The sequence below is a fragment of the Syngnathus acus genome, chromosome 6 (assembly GCF_901709675.1).
Source record: "Syngnathus acus chromosome 6, fSynAcu1.2, whole genome shotgun sequence".
Classification (NCBI taxonomy): Eukaryota; Metazoa; Chordata; class Actinopteri; order Syngnathiformes; family Syngnathidae; genus Syngnathus; species Syngnathus acus.
Genome location: NC_051092.1, coordinates 13,291,373 through 13,309,394, shown reverse-complemented (window position 1 = coordinate 13,309,394; position 18,022 = coordinate 13,291,373). Strand labels below are relative to the sequence as shown.

The following is an 18,022-nucleotide window of genomic DNA, read 5'->3' as shown; positions in this document are numbered from 1 at the left end:
TGGCAGTTCTGATTTTTACAAATATTTTTCTGACTTTTTCCTTTCTCTGCTAACATTTATCCGTTCCATCTACGATCTTTCCAGAAAAGCCGAGGTATGCCGAGAGCTGGGACTTTGAGGTGTCGGGTTCTTCCTTCCTGCAGTTTGAGCTGAGTATGGGCTGCAGCAAGTCCACCTCCTTTTCCCACGGCGTTCGCCTGGAATACTCCACAGACTGCGGCCGTCACTGGTCCCTCATTACCCCGGAGTGTGTTCCTCCAGCTATCGGTTGCGCCGCTTATACTCAGAGTTCCGTCTATACGTCGACACAATATAAACACTGGAGGAGGATCACTGTGTACCTGCCGAGCGCTGCTAAGTATGCACTACCCTTAATCGCGACCCGGTGATTTTCTTCATACTGAATTCTTGCTCTTGATACTTTAGTTCTCCAAGAACTCGATTCCGTTGGATCCAAACCCATTTTACTCCGGGGGCTGAGGGTTGGGCTCTGGATAACGTGTTACTTGCCCCCGGTTGCCCTTGGATGTGCTCTGGTCACGGTCTGTGTGACAATGGCCGCTGCGTGTAAGTCAGACGTGAACGTTGGATGATGTTTGCGTTCTGTGGGTCCATGTTGAGAAGATCTCGTCCTGTCTCAGTTGTGACAAAGGTTACGAGGGTGCCCACTGTGTGCCATCGGCGCCCCTGCCGTCTCTTTTGAGGGAAGACTTTAATGAGCACCTGCAGCAGGAGATCTGGCCTGAGGTTTATGGAGCTGAGAGGGGAACTCTGAGTGGAGAGCCTCTTAAATCTGGAAGCGCCCTCATCTTTAAAGGGGTACCTGTCCTCAAAGTCAATGTTGCAGTTTTACACTTGAACTGCTTTTGTTACATGAATCTCTTTGCAGGATGGTCTGCGAATGATAGTGTCAAGGGATCTGGATTGTACAAACACGCTCTACATTCAATTCTCCTTCAAGTTCATCACAAAAGGTAGCAAATTGATTTGTTTGGTTTGGTTCATTGGTAACGTCGTTGTCATTTTTATGTTTTTTTTTTCAGGTGTACCTGAACGCTCCCACTCAGTGCTGCTGCAGTACTCAGTGAATGGCGGAATCAGCTGGCTACTCTTGGACGAGTTTTACTTCCCAGCTTCCACGGACACTCTGTTTCTTCACTTGCCGCTGCCCACCAGCGCTCGGAGCAACGCCACCCGCTTCAGACTCTGGCAGCCGTACAATAGCGGTGAGGAGACATATTTGTTTCATTTTTCAAATATGACATATCTGATATAGATCAGGTGTCAGTCTCTATAATTTTTAAAAATGTACCCGTACATGCAAATGGGAAAAACTAACCTTTCCTGCAAACTTTAACACCATAATCTACAACACCCCCCGAAAAATAAAATAAAATTATAATAAAACAAATTAAAAGTAAAAAAAGGAAGAAAAACAGAGAAAAATCTACAAACTGCTATTTGTTTAATGTTTGATAATAATAATAATAATAATAATAATTTTTAAATACCAGTATACATGCAAATGGCAAAAATTAATCTTACACCATAATCTAAAACATCCTCCCCAAAGAATAAAATTAAAATTAAATTAAATTTAAAATGAAAAAAAGTAATAAAAAAAGTCAGAGAAAAATGTACAAACTCCTATTTGTTAAATGTTTAATAATAATTGTCTTCTCATGTCCATCAGGTAAAAAAGAGGAGGTGTGGGTAATAGATGATCTCATCATTGACGGCAGCTCCTTGCACAACCCCCTCGTGGTCATGGACAGCTTTGAAGAAGGCCCGAATGCGTCCAACTGGCTCTTCTACCCGGGGGGCAACACTGGCCTCTACTGCCCCTACCAGAAAGCCGGCTTGTAAGAAAACTCTTTCACTTTGAACAATTCCAAAGACTAAGTCTCCTTTTGCATATTCACTTGTTCAATCAGTGAACCCACAGTTGATGTGAGCAACAGAACAAATGTTTTTAACCTTGACTAATTTTTTGTTTGTGTATCTGGGTTGCAGAGAGGAGGATGAGTCAGCGATGCTGTTTGTCTCCAGCGAGCTGGGGGAGCACTCCATCACCACCAGAGACATTGACGTGAATGAGAACACAATCATCCAGTTTGAGGTACACAAACACTCTTAATGACTTCTTTCCCAAAGTAACAATCAGCACACTCATTGAAGGCATAAATCACGCCGGGCGGGCGATCCTAGCTGATGTCTCCTTTTCTCCCCAGATAAACGTCGGCTGCACGGCCGAAAGCTCCTCGGCCTACCCGGTGCGACTTGAATTCTCGCGGGACTTTGGCGCCACGTGGCACCTGCTGCTGCCGCTGTGTGCCGGCGGGCCGCAACCATCTTCCTTATGCTCCACCGAGCTCCATCCAGCCAGCGTTTATTTCCCGGGTACCACGCAAGGCTGGCGGCGGGAGGTCATCCACTTTGGCAAGCTACGTCTCTGCGGGTGAGCACCGGCGCATTCTCACCAGCTTTTTCCCGAACACTCTCTTTCTGTATATCTGGATCTATTCGTCCCTGTTCTTTGTCCTTACAGGTCCGTGAGGTTCCGTTGGTATCAGGGTTTCTTTTCAACTGGATCGGCGCCTCCAACATGGGCTCTGGACAATGTCTATATTGGCCCTCAGTGCCAGGACATGTGCAGTGGCCACGGAGCCTGTATAGGGGGCACCCATTGTATGTGTGACCCCGGCTACTCGGGAAGCGACTGCTCTGTGCCTGACATTCCCAACCCCGACTTCCTCAAAGAAGATTTTGAAGGTAGGCTGCAGAATAGCAAGGGTATCCCCGGTAGTTGTTGTCATTATGTAACAAAAAGTACTGTTTGCCTTTAGGCGGAGCAGTGGATGTTGATTTGTTTAGACAGCTTAGTGGTGGTAAACCATCCAGAAAATGTGGTATCATGTCCAGTGGGAACCATTTGTTCTTCAGTGAGGATGGGCTGCGCATGTTGGTCACCAATGAATTGGATTTGTCTAATGCCAGGTATTGTTAGCGTCGTCTTACGATGTCTTGATTTTGTGCTGAAATTGGAAGGACCGTAATCGTGACTGTCGTTGGCGGCAGGTTTGTTCAGTTTTTCCTCCGACTCGGCTGCGGTAAGACGGCACCGGACCCTCGCTCTCAGCCAGTTCTTCTGCAGTACTCTCTGAACGGAGGTCTGACATGGGGTCTCCTCCAGGAATTTCTCTTTAGCAACAGCAGTAACCAGGCTCGCCTGGTGGCCCTTGAGATCCCGCTGCGCGCTCGCACTTCTTCCACTCGCCTGCGCTGGTGGCAGCCTTCCGAGAACGGACAGTTTTACAGTCCTTGGGTAATCGATCAGGTACTGTGAGGCGACAATGACTTTGCCTCAATCGTCCAAATGCAACTTAACACTTTGAACTTTCTTTAAACGTCAGGTGGTGGTTGGTGGTAGTGCCAGTGGCTGGGGACCACTGGAAGATGATTTTTCCTCTATCGATGGACGCTCATGGCTCCTCCACCCAGGTGGAACCAGAATGCCAGTTTGTGGCTCGGATGGACCCGCTTTTGCTTTTATCGAAAAGTCCAACACTCGCTACGCAGTCACCACTGACATCAGTTTAGGACAAGATGCCTTCATCCAGTTTGACTTTTCTGCATCCTGCTCTGTAACCAACTCTTGCTACTGTAAGCAACAAGACCCAACGATAAGAATACTCTGCATGACAACGTGAGGCTCGACTGTAAACATATCTCTTGTCGTCACAGCTGTGGAGCTGGAGTACTCTCTGGATTTAGGTCTGACGTGGCAACCCGTCGTTCGAGACTGTTTACCAACAAGCCCCGACTGCTCCTCCTACACCTTGCAGAGGCTGCTCATTTCTGATACTTACAACAAGTGGGGTCGTGTCACCATACACATTCCATCATATGCAAGGTCAGTGCTGCTCCTTTTTTGTGAGAAATGGTTTTGAGTAGGGGTGTAAATCGCGGGTTTTGTCACGATACGATATCATATCGATACAAAGAATCTCGATACGATATTTGCCGATATCTTAAAGCCTGCTGTGATTCATTCACGATACATCACGATATAGTGCTCCACGATCGATATTTTAATTTTTTTAAATAAAAAATATAGAACAATATCCTGATTTATAACAATTCATACGCAAAATCAACAAGGTACTGCAAACTCTTTATTTAGGAAATTACAAGAGTATTGTAGTATACAAAGTGCTTATTTTAACACTGAACTTTATCAAATTCCTATATTTTTTCTCATATAAGTAAAGAAAATGAATATTCTTTCTTTTTTGTAATACCATTAACTTTAAAGTGCATTACTGAACTATTTATTTACAATAATTTTAATTGTCCGTTGAGCCATCTTTTCTTTGGAATCCAAAGTGCTTCCAAACGAATGACTTGAAGCCCAAAGGGGAGCGAATTTCCTCGTCTTCTTGGACACTAGCCATAGCACCAGCCCAGGAGCCGCGCAGTTGTCGGCTCCCCTTTCACGTGCCTGCTCTGCTCACAACACAACACGCCGCGTACTGCTCCCGGAAAGAGGAAGCAAGCAACAATGAACTGGATTTCAAAATAAAGTCGCGTCTAATGTCCGAGGTCAAACACGGCGATATAAATCGATGTTTACGTTTAGCATCGATGCCAATAAATCGTAGAGCATTATATCGATTAATCGATGTGTATCGATGAATCGTTACACCCCTAGTTTTGAGCGTTCGGGACGCAACAATACTTCCTTGTCACGAATGACTACTTTCCTATTAGCCACGGCTTTGGTACAATCTAAGGAGCTGACTGATGTTTGTAGGTCTCCAGCCACAAGATTCCGTTGGTTCCAGCAGGCTCCATTTGACAAGCAGCAGACCTGGGCTCTGGATAACCTCTATATTGGAGATGGCTGTCCAGATATGTGTTCTGGACATGGACGGTGCCAACAGAGCACCTGTGTGTAAGTAACATACGCCAGGCTAGATTTATGCACCAGATGGTTCGATTCAGATATTGTTTGTCATGTCAATGTAAATCGGATTTCTTCAAATCAGTAGAAGGTCTCTTCCAAATGTGAATATTGTATTGACTATGCTATGCTATGCCCCAATTGAGCTTGATGTCATGGCGATGCACCAATTGATGACAGAAAGTAAAAACCTTGGCTTCCTTCTCAATTGGCAGATAAGACACTCCTAACTTTATTATCTGGATGAACCACATGTTGTGTTCTCACCAGGTGTGATCCAGAGTGGGGTGGTGAATACTGTGATGAGCCAGTAGCTCCTCTCCCCTCCCAGCTGAAGGACAGCTTCAGCCGGGCTCCTTCACTCGGTCACTGGCACACGCTCACTGGTGGCAAACTCAGCACACTCTGTGGAGCTGTGGCGTCTGGAGCTGCTCTGCACTTTAGTGGCGTAAGTATTGCTTGGCCCTGTTCACGTTTTCTTCATTTAGCACTAATATTGTTTCTTCCGTGCAGGGTTGCAGCCGTCAGTTGGTGACGGTGGACCTCAACCTGACCAATGCCGAATTCATCCAATTCTATTTCATGTACGGTTGCATGATCCCACCTAGCAACCGTAACCAAGGGGTTCTCCTGGAGTACAGCTTGAATGGTGGAATCCACTGGCATCTGTTGACGGAGATTTTTTATGATCTGTACACAAAGCCTGGGTGAGTGCTTTTAAATTGTGTCATTTCTATGAATGGAACTGAGCCTGGTCTATGTTTGTGCTTGCCATCTTGCGCTCAGGTTTGTGAATATTCTGCTGCCTCCTGCTGCCCGACAAGAAGGCGTGCGTGTGCGGTGGTGGCAGCCTCAGCACGACGGCGTGGACCAGAGTGACTGGGCTCTGGATAACGTCCTCATCGCGGGTTCAGACACGCGGGCGCAGATTTCTGACACATTTGGCGGTGTGGCGCTACCCAACCATGAGAGAGCTCCGGCTGATGAAACCTCAGGACCAAACAGTGATCTGGGAGAGCTAGAGGAAACTCCAATTGGTACAGTTTGAATATGGCAATCAAATCCTCATTGTAGCTCACAATAAAAAAAAAAAGCAAATGAGAATATGTTGGGCTGTTTTGTTACCAGTGAGCGACCATTGGCTGTTCTCAGAGGACTGCTCAGTGCAGCGTTTCTGCAGTTCCCCTGATGGAGTGATGGCGTGTGGTAGTGCAGATGGAAGAGAGGTCTACGCTGTCACGCACGATATCATCCCTGAAAAGGGTTGGGTCATGCAGTTTAAGGTGAGTCATCAGTAAAGAACACACACGACTTGGCAAACTCAAGGGCCATGTTTGAGTTTTAAAATAATGCGTGTGCATGTGTGTGTAAAATATCCAAAGTAGGTTATTTTTAAAAAAAAGAATGCATTTTATTCTTATTTTGTTTGTAATTATAAAATAAACTATAAAAAAAACAATGTAATATAAAATTTATTATTTATTAAGATAATAATGATAACAATAAATGTCAAATGGTGTGTTTACCACTTTTTTCCAATAATTATATTAACCAATTATTTAATTCGGTAATACCAAATCATTCAATGCATTTCAATTAACCAATGTTTAATAACGATGGATGGATGGATGGATGGATGGATGGATGGATGGATGGATGGATGGATGGATGGATGGATGGATGGATGGATGGATGATTGGATGGATGGATGGATGGATGATTGGTTGGATGATTGGATGGATGGATGATTGGATGGATGATTGGATGGATGATTGGATGGATGATTGGATGGATGGTGAAGGTCCACTGAATTTTGTGACTGGCTGCATTTTCTTAGCAGTAGCGATCCCGAAGTCGCCGCAACAATATGTCCTACGTGTGTCCGATAGATTGCGGTGGGCTGCCTAGTGCCAGATCGTGCGGCAGACAGACAGGTCCACGTTCAGTACTCTGCCGACTATGGCGTGACGTGGAAGTACCTGGTTCCTCAGTGTCTACCCGCCGATCCCCGCTGCGGAGGTCACGTCTCGCAGCCGTCGGTCTTCTTCCCCGCCGAAGGATGGAAGCGGGCTGTCTATCCCCTGCCCGACGGCCTCGCTGGCACGTAGGTCTTGACATTTCAAAACAAGCGCTGCTCTTAATATTTCATGCATGAGGCTACATTATTGATAGATCTATTTATTGTTACAACATCAATAATTGAAACGTTTGTCATCTAAATCTTGGAAAAGGCAGATGCATCTTGTTCGACTAAACTCTTTACACGACCCAAAGGATTCAGCTTGCTTCTCCTGTCCTTTAGTTCCGTGCGCTTCAGGTTCTATCAGCAGCACTCAGACGTTCAGTGGGGTGTAGAGAACTTTTACATCGGGCCTGCGTGTGAGAGCCATTGTGGCGGCCATGGAGACTGTTTGGCGCAACGCTGCCTCTGTGACCCAGGATTCACCGGACCAAATTGCTACGCCAGTGCAGCGTTGAAGGTGGGGTCTGACTTTTCAACCAGATTTAACTCATTGACCCAGTTAATCTTTGACGTCTACAGCCGTCAGTGGCAGTGAATGAGTTTCTCTTATTTTCAAACTATTTCCACCCTTGAAAATTTACTTCCTATGTGGCAAGTGTCAGGCAACTGTTTAAATGCTCATCAACAGTTTTTGCAACCGTTTGCAACTGTTTGAAGACTCAAAGAAACTCGGAAAATTATCATCCGACGGAATTCAAATATTACATAAGAAAGAGTCAAAATTATTTTAAATATTGAATTTGGACCGGATTGGCCTTATGTGGAGTATTTTCCTTTGTTTAAAAACTATGACTTTCACTTTATTTTTGGATATAATTTTTCTTTTAGGCGTCTTTGAAGGAACGTTTTGACTGGGAAGGAGCAGCTGGGCCTCAGTGGCAGGTTCTTGAAGGAGGCCGACCCTGCACAGACTGCGGTGTGTTGGTAGAAGGTACCGCCCTATATTTTGGAGGAGCCGACGCCAGACAAGCCGTTACCGCCGACCTGGACCTTCGTGGAGCTAAGTCAGTATTGACATCTTGTAACAGTGTAACATAGTGACGCACAAACATCATGATCTGTTCTGTGCTTTCAGGTTTGTGGAATACTGGGCCAGGATTGGAAGTGAAAGTAACATGTCAATGTGCCACCGTCCAACATGTCGCAAAGAGGGAGTGCTACTCGACTACTCTACTGATGGAGGTGATGTCATATGGCTGTCACCTTTTTTTGTCTCACTTTGCCAATGTGTCCCGTATCCTCCTCAGGTGTGTCGTGGAGCCTACTGCACGAGATGGATTATCTGAAATACGTTTCCGTGAGGAGAGATTACATCGTCCTGCCAGAGGGAGCCCTGACCAACGCCACTCGGCTACGTTGGTGGCAGCCTTTTACCATTTCTTCTGGATTGGCTTCTCCCAGCCTGGAAAGAGCCCAGTGGGCCATCGACAACATCTTGGTTGGCGGCTCTGACATCAATCCATCGACCCTGCTTGACACCTTTGATGACGGTAGGTCATGAAAAAAAAAAGTTCATGAATGAAGAACTCACTTTGTTTTTTCCAGAGGGCGTATCTCATGAGGAAAGCTGGAGCTTCTACCCGAATGCTGTGCGAACTGCGGGCTTCTGTGGAAACCCCTCGTTCCACCTTTACTGGCCCAACAAAAAACAAGACCAGACGCACAACATCCTCGCCACTCGGGAACTTATAGTGCAGCCTGGATACATTTTGCAGTTCCAGGTATTCAAACAATTCTAAATCTACATGAGTAAGTCATGGCGGTGCGTTCGGGCTGATGTTTTGATCTCTGACTTTTGTAGATTGTCGTTGGCTGTGAGGCAGACACATGTGAGGACCATCATTCTGTCCTGCTGCAGTACAGGAAGGATGCAAGGTAGATAGGTAACAATGGCTGAGCTTTAAATATGGAATCAAACTTTTGTCACGCTCCCCTTTCAGGTCGGACTCGTGGCAGTTGGTACAGTCGGAGTGCCTCCCCTCTTCAGTCAACAACGTGGGCTGCTCTCCCTTCCAGTTCCACGAGTCCACCATCTTCAGTCCCGTCAACAGCTCAACGTGGACCAGGGTCACCGTTCAACTGCCTGACCACGTCTCTTCAGGGTAGGCCTGGGCATTTTAATTCCTTTAACAAGATGGTTAATAGCTAAATAGTTTTATTCCAGAACAAACAAAAGTTCTGAAGTTGTGTCTCCTTTGTTTACCTCCAGGGCGACACAGTTCCGCTGGATTCAAAACGAAGGGACGGGCGAGCGTCAGAGCTGGGGAGTAGACCGCGTTTACATCGGCGAGGCCTGCCCGGGACTCTGCAGTGGACACGGCTACTGCACAAGTGGCGTGGTCTGCATCTGTGACGAGGGATATCACGGTGGGTCACCAAAACTGCTAAATATGATGATGACCAACCAACCAACCAGTTTTCATCACGTCCCCTCTCCTCCCACTTGAACAGGTGATGACTGCTCCCTTTCTACCAGAGACTTGCCCAGCTCTATCAAGGACAACTTTGAGTCTGGCGTCGTGTCCCCGGAGAGCTGGCAGTTGATTCAGGGTGGAGGAGTGAGCAGCGGGTGTGGACAGCTGTCACCGCATGCCCACGGCGACTCACTTTATTTTAACGGCTGTAAGATGAGGCAAGCTGTTACGAAACCGCTGGACCTCACTCGAGCCAGGTACAGGTACAACCAAAACACAAAGGCACGATATTGTGATCACAGTAACGGCATTCTAAAATAAATACAGATACACCTCTCTCACCATCTCTTCTGTGTCTCCCTCTAGCAAGATCATGTTTGTGCTGCAGATTGGCAGCGCGGCACAGACAGATAGTTGTAACATTGCTCTGGACCGGGCTGACACGGTGGATCGCGCGGTGCTGCTGCAGTACAGCGTCAACAATGGAGTCAGCTGGCACGTCATCGCCCAGCACCAACCCAAAGACTTCATAAAGGCCCAGAGGGTGTCCTACAACATTCCTCTGTAAGTGACCCACACCAAAACATCTTTCCAGATAATTTTATAGCTCTCAAAATTTGCTTTTGCATTGTATAATAATAATAATAATAATAATAATAATAATAATAATAATAATGATAATAATATTTATTATTATTATTATTATAACAAAATAATGATGATAGTAATAATAAAAAAATGAGGATGATGATTATAATAATAATAATAAAAAATAATAATAATAAAAGAAAAAATAACAGAAGACTTAATATGTTTCTTATGTGGTCTACTGGTGCTTTCCCCAGCGAGGCGAGGGTTAAAGGCGTGATGCTACGATGGTGGCAGCCACGCCACGACGGCGCAGGACATGACCAGTGGGCGCTGGACCACGTGGAAGTCGTTCTGTGAGTACTCAAACCCCCGGCCAGACACTGGCCCACCCGTCCATCAGAGCCCAGATCTGCCCTTGTCTGATCCCGCATCACCCGTAGATGACCCCCTCCCCTTGACTCCACACATATACAGGAAGCGTGCACACAGATCGCAAGCGCATCTCCGCACACAGTTGAAGTTCATCAATGCTTCTGGTGTCAGGCAAGCAGGAACGTGACTGCAGTGTGCTTTGCTTCTAAGGGTTCTGTTTGGTTTATTATCAGCTCATAAATGAACATGTCGGTAGCCTGAAACACTTGAAATGCATTTCTTGCATGTTGCTCCCTGTCAATGAGGGTGCTCGTTGTTTATTCAGACATAAACCCGACTCGTTCAAAGCCGCTAACGACCTCGTACGCACTTTTGCCCTTGTTTCCGAGAAAACAGTACAGTCCAGTTCAGTTGAGGCTACAATGATATTATTTCAAATGAGCCAAGAAAAATTGGATCTTGGGTGGAGCTGGTCCATTGATTGGTCAGGCGCCACAGTGGGAGCAGTCATTAAAGTGGATTTGCATTTGTTGTTTGTGGACAGTGTTAGCATGCTCCGCGTTGCATTCTTCTAATTCTTGTAGAATTCATCGCTAAATGCTTTGACATTCCACTGTCGCTGCTAACACCATGGTGCCTGCCTCCACAAGTCACATCAAGTGGTCCAACTGAAATGGACTGTGGAAACCTGCTTTTAGTGCCTAAACCTGAGCTGCCCCCTGGTCTCTGTGCCCCCCCTGCACGGCATTCAACAGTCTCTGCTGACAAGTGTGACCATAATCCTCACACTCTTGTTTATTTCTCTCTGCTCACCACTCCTCCACTTTCCTCTTCTTTTCTTTTGCTCCCCCTCCCCACACCTTCACGCGCTGCCTTCCCTCATCTTCCACTTTTGTGCTTTCTTCTTCTGCTCTTCGACGGTGGACTCCTCAACTTCACTGCCATTCATTCCATTTCTTCTCTTTCTCTCCTCCTCCTATCCTCACCCCTGGGGGCCACATCTCACCCCAGGCCAGTTCTCCAACCCCCCCTCACCTTTCTGCGAGACAGCAGCCCCCCTCACCTGCCCCTCCCCTCTCGCGCTCTAACCTCTGCTCTCTTCTGTATTCTGCTCCCTCTGGCATGGCTGTAGCGTCAGGTAAGTTCACCGCCTTTTCCCAAATGAATCCCACCCCACCCACCTCTGCGCTGCCCCTCTTTTTTGCCAGCATTTATTCTCCTCCTCCTCACACAGCGCACACACACACTCTCTCCCGGTTTCACCCGACACATTAAGCCCCGCTCATGATCACCGCAGTCATCTCCACGACCTTGCTTTTTTTTTCCTCACGCAGTCCGGCTGCTCACACAGTCCAGGAGGAAGCTCCGTAACAGTCCTTGAAACTAAACCGAAGGAAATGGGTTTATTGTAAGCCTGAAAATGAGCGCCAATTTACCTAAATATTAAGTCGACAACAGTGAGGTGGCGTGTTCACTATGTGTGATGTACTCCATCATGATACTTTATCTGTTTTGTTTTACCTGAGCCAACTTTTGTGTTTCAAGCAGCTTCAAAAGTAGGGTTTCGGGTTCAGCGTTTGTCGCTGAGTGCCTGGAACGCTCTTTTTCATTTCCATCAGCTTTTGCTTAGAGCATCAAACATTTGGCCGGAACACTCCATCTGCTCAATTCTGCACCCCGCATGGCTTAATGCATCGGGTCGATCTCGTTTCCTTATTTGCAAACTCCAGCTTCCTCAAGTGTGTACTGTAATATCATTGCATTGCTTAATTTCGTCTTGTTTAGCTTTAGGTCGTTATGTTTATCGGCAAAGAATATCGGTGCCGTCTGATTTTTTTTTCATATACACTGCAACCAACGATTCCGCTTCAAACACGGAGCCTACAGCCAACAAGGCAAACCTTTGGAAGTTTTTAAAAGCGTATGGCTTCCCTCAGTCAAAGCACTGGTGTCAATGGTGCCTTAGATATTTCATCATTTCTTATTTGCTTCTATGCAAAAAAAAATAATCAATGTCTGGTCTGTAGCTCAAACGAGGTTCGATCCTGTTCGCTGCTAAATACAATAATCCAAATATTGTAGATAAATTTTTACAGTATATGTAATATATTTCTCATAAATGGTACATTTGTGTAAGAGTGACTTTCGGGTGGCCGAGGAAGCATGGAGGACCGCGAAGGGATGCAAATAAATCAAATGAGATGAACCCGTTACAATGGAGGGACCGCCCCCTTTGTCTGTGGCTTTTGGCTGTTTGTCCGTCCATAGACGACATACGTTCACCGCTCCATCATCTCAGCATCAAGCATACAACCCCCCCCCCCCCCCCCCCCCCCCCCCCGCCCGCCCTGGCTGCACAGCTGGCTGACCGGCTCCACCCTGCTGGACGGAAGAGGCAGTGAAGTGAACAGACTAAATGGGAGCGAGCATCTCATTTCTAACGCTTGTCTGCTCAAGGCCGTGCACTTGTGTCTATTTTCTTTTCTCCCACTCTTTACTCTGACATCTAAAACTTGTGTGTCAGAGTGTGTATGTGTACCATGTCTTGTTTTGTGGGTCAGTGGAAATCCACCCATCACTTGTTTTTTTTCGCCATTTTCAATTGGTAAACAAAATTGAAAATTGACTCATTATTTCATGATTTTCAACCTAAGTACAAAAAAATGACCGATTTTAATTTTTTTTTAACTCAAATTAATAATACAAAATAAGAAAAAACTATGACTGGACTGAGTTCGATTTAAATATTTAATGAATCAGATTTATGTAACCCAGATGTTTGTAGGGCAGTGGTAAATTTCTCAAATTCATTTCCATATTACGAAACTATATCTCATGTAAGCACAATGTTAGGAAGAATAGATAAATGAAAGCCCTAGACGAGCATGATGCAAGAGTAGAACTTCAGCATTGGGCTATCACCACGTGTGTGTGTGTGAGTGTGTGAGAGACTTTCCTCTCTCACTAATCACAGATGTTCCTCCTTCCCTCTTTCACTGTGTTTGTATCCCCGCAGCACCCGTAAACAAAACTACATGATGAACTTTGCCAGACAAAGCGGCTTGCGTCATTACTACAGCCGCAAACGGCGGGCACTGGCGCGGCGCGCCTGAGCCTCCAGAGTCGGGATTTCCACCCCCTTTGACCCGCCAATCACACACTGACCCGTCCGCACTCATCCCTTTGTCTCCTGATGACGTCAACACCAAATCAAGTTCATGCTTTAGCCAAAATCCGCCTCGTCTCGTGCACCGCAAATGCTTTGGCGTTTGCTCGAGCTCGGAAAGATGGAAGTGTGGCGGCCATTTTGTTTACTTTCTACCATGGACGGTCAGGGTTTCCGATTGTTTTCTTGTTCCTCTTCCACCTGGCTCCATCTCCTGCCAAAACAACCCCCCCCCCCTCCCTCCTCCCACCCCCCTTCCGTCCTCCTTTTCCAACCACACTGTGAAAATGAGAGATTATATAGTATCACTGCTGAACTGACAAGCCAATTTGGAGACTGGCCTCCCAATTCCACTGAGCCGACGAGGGAGGATGGCTCCAAGCCGCCAGCCAGCCTGTCCGCCAGGAAAAAGACCACCACTATGATACGGACCATGAAGAGGAACAAATGGTTTTAAAAGTGGGGGGGTGGGGGGTTTAAAAAAATACAATACTGTGTTCTTGCTGTTCTTGTGTGTCTGTGGGTTCTTTTTGTGCTGAATTGACTGTGGTGTTTGTTCATTTGTTTGTTTTCTACTAACTCATATGCTTTGAAGAGGCGGCAGGGGGCAGGCGCTGGGTTTTGCTTCCCTTTCCCCAAATTTTCGGAATAGGGCCGATGTGGGCAGAGTGAAAATTCCACAGGGCAAAACGAAAGATGGGGATAAAAACATTTAAAAAAAAAAAGACAGACTGAACATTTTTTTGGGTGTGTTTATTTGAAAGAAAAAAAAAATCATTTTATATATGTTGGCTCCTGAAAAATACAGATATTTATGGTATATGGCTCTTCATGTGACCTATTTAAGATGCACTGTGCGTGAATTGTATGTTATTTTCAAGTTGTTAAGTTATTAGGCGGTCCAGTCAAGTTGTTCTACTGCATCATTTCCCCTCTTCTCTTGTGCTGTTCCCCATTTTTCCATCCCTCTCTGCTGATTCCTGATATCTGGAGGTGAGGCTCTGTACGTGTTGTTTTTTGAAGTCTGTGTAATATGGCCCCTCAGTGTAACCCCAGTCTAGCAAACTCCTGTACATACATGTATATCCAATATGGGGAGACCCAGCAGCCTTATAAAAGGGAAATAAATAAAAAAATGCCCAAACCTCATACTGTCCACCATGTTTGAACTCTTGACCTGATGCCAAACATTTCAACTACAGTGCAAAGCTGTCTGGCTTTGTTTCATTGGGCTCCACATGCGAGGCTCATCTAAAATGTATAGCTACTAATAATGTCATTCTATTAAACTGACCCGTGAGGGACATCCTGACTGCCATAATAAAAGAAAAAAAGAAAAATCGAATTTAAAGGAAAAAAGCATAATTCTTAATGTGATTTTTCTTAAAGATGACAGAGTATTGTTTAATTTCACATTTTTGGCCCATTAGAACAAAATTACAGAACAGTATTTGTGACACAAACCACAGTTTGACATTTTTATTTCCTGGAAATGCTCATATAAAAATCAACTGTTAAAAAAACTTTCAAAAATCTACAGCTCAATTTGTTAAAATAGTCCCACCACTTGAATCCATGCTGGAACGTCACTTAACCATGAAGGCTTCATGTTCATCACCTTCCAACCACCTCAGCAACAGTCACAAGTGTTACGATGATGATGACAAAGGTGTTGGCAAAGAGGCCCCCACATGCGTTGCAATATGCCCAGTTGCAGCAGGAGTAGCTCAACGTGTAGACGGCTCCGCGGTAGAAGACATCGCGCTTCTGGCCGCAGACCTTACTGGTCATGCAGCCGCTTGAGGACAGGCCGATCTGGGTACCGTAGCGACCCTCCGCTTTATAGCACACTTCATTCCGAGGGCATTCAGTCGCGAGGGGCTGAAATTTAATGTCATTTTCCATGAGGGGCCTGTAGAGACAGCCCAGGTTGCTGCACAGCGTAGAGGGCACAAGGTAGCAGAAGAACACGGTGACAAACAGAAGCTGCCGCATGCTCACTCTGTGGCAAGACCAGAAAGGTTTTAGACAAAACAGCTTCATTTTTTTCCCCCCACTGTTACATGTTGTGACTTTAGTCTCCACTAATACAACTTAAAGGTTGTGGTGTTAAAAGCGCTAACATGATGATGTTTATCTCAAACACTTTCAACTTTTGAATGTTTTCTTTTTTTAACTACAACAATTTAATTCTTCCCTTTGTGGTCAGAAAATGTGAAAAAATAAAAATAAAATTATATATATATATATATATATATATATATATATATATATATATATATATATATATATATGTATGTATACGTGCAAAGCTTAATTGCAGAGTCAGTCATCAACTCACTTTTCATTAGTCAAGTTTAAAACTCTACTGGCACTCCATAAGATAAAGTCATCCAAAAACTGTGCAGCAGAAGCAATTACTTGTTTTAAACTTGTTTTTAATTACTTTGTCTAGTGTCAACATGATCCTCAATATGAATCCCATGAAAAGGTAAGATCATCACACACACATGCACAATTATTCACTTTGAGCTTATGTAAAGCGTAAAAACAGTTAAATGCGTGATCCTTACAAACAGATGTTAGCGCTTCACTTCAAGCCTGTTATTGTGCACAGTGGCGTCATCGAAACTTACATGGTGGCTGGCGTCAATGTGGAACTTTAGCTGGCAAAGTCTTTCTGAGCTGTCAGTGTTTATGTGGAGGCCACGCCTTCTCTTTCACGCACCTGCTGGAAATTAATTTTCATTCTAAATGACCATTTTTCAAGTATTTTGATCTCACCAAATCCCTGTAGTTAAAACTAGTGGTGGGCTAACCCCATTGTGTCATGTTTAAGTTAAGAAATGACTAGAAATGACACCCCATGGTTTAAAGATCTATTAAAATTGTAAAGAAACTTGGACACTATATATATTAACTCACAAAGTAGAAATTTCAAGAGGCTTTTATTAGTCAGAATCCAGGAAGATGGTTGACGAATCCACCTTTTTTTTTTCTCTCTGGGGAAAAACAAATCACGATTGTGATTCCTGCTAAAACGATCACTTAATGATGCGATGGTGAGCACCCTAATTTTTAAAACAGAAATTAATAAAACACTTCGGTAATAATAATTTTTAAAGTTATTTAATAAAGTCTAGTTAAACGCTTTAATGGTATTTTAGAAATATGCGTTTACGAATGTTTTAATTTTATTATTCACGGTAAATCAACTGTCAATGAATACAAATAAATAAAATAAATAATCAAATACATCTTATGCAGTAATTATTTGATGCAATTAACTAAATGAATTAATGCTTTTTGAGTAACCTACTTGAGAGGGGAAAATAAAATCAATTTAATGCAATAAATACAGGATTAGCGTTTCAAATTGGGCATTCATATCATTTGCTAGCGGCGCTATCTAGTGTCCATTGCTGTAAACGCATGACGTGGACAAAAGTAATGGGACAGCAGGCCAGTGCAAGAAATAATATTTTTATTGATATTATGAATTGTCATTTGCTGAATTGTCATTTATTTCACACTTTATAGCTACACTTTACTGTATGTTGAATTGTTCTTCCTTATACAGTGGTTCCTATGAGAGAAAGAGTCTTGATGAGCTCATATCTTTACCAAGCCTTTTCCAACAAAATAGTTGTATCAACAATTACGTCTCTATCGTAAAATTTTGCATCATTGCATGTATTAATTTAATACATAACAAATTTTCTATCAACTTGAAATGGTTGAGGGTCTTTGTTTCTATTACTGAGATTGTTTCCATACCTTCAACTCATCATCACTCTCCAGTTCATCACCCACCCACTGGTCTTCTGCAGGGTCGTAGCTATACACTGGAATTAGCCGGTGACGCAACTCATCTAATCTAACAACACACATAATGATAGACAAATATTCTGAATCATGTAAAAAAAAAAGTCTTCTTACCTCATTCTCTTCTTCATAAACACAACCTGAGGGTGAACACGACACCACTGAAGTCATGTGATTAACAAAGAGAAGCAGAAATGTCGACCCCCTTACCAAGGCCGTGTGGAAGAACAACGGGACGAGAGCATAGTAGCCAATAAATCTTCTGTCTGTGTTTGCAGGTGAAACGCTGTGGTTGTAATACATTCCGATCAGCTCACTTTCCTCCCGCTGGCCTCCTCACATCACACGGCACCTTTGCGACACATTCCAAGATATTTATTTTAGTCACCAACCGTTTTGAAACTGAGACGTACTTGTTTGGTAACTGCTATCAGGTTTAGCCACACTTTTGAAATTTGAAAATGTGCTCCAATTTATTTTTGGTTTCACTGCCGAGCAGGCCCACATACTGTATGTAGCAGGGGTTAACAACAGATAGACAGTAGAATTGAAACCAAAATTGGATTACTAGAAGTGCAATGTCAAAATATTGTGCCAACCAACTTCAAACCTGTTTACTAACATTCCTTCAGGAGGCGTGGCAGTTAAATAGCCACTGAATATGTTGT

General features: G+C 44.4%; 3 protein-coding genes across 4 annotated transcripts in view; 1 reads left to right on the top strand and 2 right to left on the bottom strand.

Moving 5' to 3' along the window:
• Positions 1-14,678, top strand: part of reln (reelin) — a 61,220-nt gene extending 46,542 nt beyond the window's left edge. The window contains 34 exon segments of the mRNA XM_037254073.1: positions 85-358; positions 427-567; positions 642-819; positions 890-974; positions 1,044-1,226; positions 1,694-1,862; positions 2,014-2,119; positions 2,232-2,385; positions 2,388-2,458; positions 2,549-2,664; positions 2,666-2,772; positions 2,847-2,997; positions 3,079-3,337; positions 3,414-3,663; positions 3,745-3,913; positions 4,814-4,954; positions 5,234-5,411; positions 5,477-5,670; positions 5,750-6,000; positions 6,092-6,246; positions 6,853-7,067; positions 7,266-7,443; positions 7,815-7,990; positions 8,062-8,168; positions 8,234-8,476; positions 8,532-8,707; positions 8,788-8,861; positions 8,927-9,088; positions 9,196-9,353; positions 9,438-9,657; positions 9,767-9,964; positions 10,246-10,344; positions 11,496-11,501; positions 13,380-14,678. Coding sequence (XP_037109968.1) covers positions 85-358; positions 427-567; positions 642-819; positions 890-974; positions 1,044-1,226; positions 1,694-1,862; positions 2,014-2,119; positions 2,232-2,385; positions 2,388-2,458; positions 2,549-2,664; positions 2,666-2,772; positions 2,847-2,997; positions 3,079-3,337; positions 3,414-3,663; positions 3,745-3,913; positions 4,814-4,954; positions 5,234-5,411; positions 5,477-5,670; positions 5,750-6,000; positions 6,092-6,246; positions 6,853-7,067; positions 7,266-7,443; positions 7,815-7,990; positions 8,062-8,168; positions 8,234-8,476; positions 8,532-8,707; positions 8,788-8,861; positions 8,927-9,088; positions 9,196-9,353; positions 9,438-9,657; positions 9,767-9,964; positions 10,246-10,344; positions 11,496-11,501; positions 13,380-13,476 — 5,441 coding nt within the window. The 3' untranslated portion in view covers positions 13,477-14,678.
• A 316-nt stretch (positions 14,679-14,994) lies between these two features.
• On the bottom strand, positions 14,995-15,557 carry bncr (bouncer). The gene has a single exon (XM_037254075.1). The coding sequence runs from the start codon at positions 15,522-15,524 to the stop codon at positions 15,144-15,146; it is 381 nt and encodes a 126-aa protein (XP_037109970.1). The 5' UTR covers positions 15,525-15,557; the 3' UTR covers positions 14,995-15,143.
• Positions 15,558-16,172: 615 nt separating this feature from the next.
• LOC119124302 (small integral membrane protein 29-like) lies at positions 16,173-17,910 on the bottom strand. Of its 2 annotated transcripts, none has more exons than XM_037254077.1 (4): positions 17,565-17,910; positions 17,469-17,494; positions 17,307-17,406; positions 16,173-16,257 (listed from the first exon to the last, which is right to left on the bottom strand). In XM_037254077.1, exons 1-4 carry the CDS (start codon positions 17,655-17,657, stop codon positions 16,225-16,227), a joined length of 252 nt encoding a protein of 83 aa, XP_037109972.1. In that variant the 5' UTR covers positions 17,658-17,910; the 3' UTR covers positions 16,173-16,224. The 2 variants fall into 2 exon arrangements, with proteins under 2 accessions (XP_037109972.1, XP_037109971.1); XM_037254076.1 differs by lacking the exon at positions 16,173-16,257 and adding an exon at positions 16,994-17,115.
• Positions 17,911-18,022: the final 112 nt, after the last annotated feature.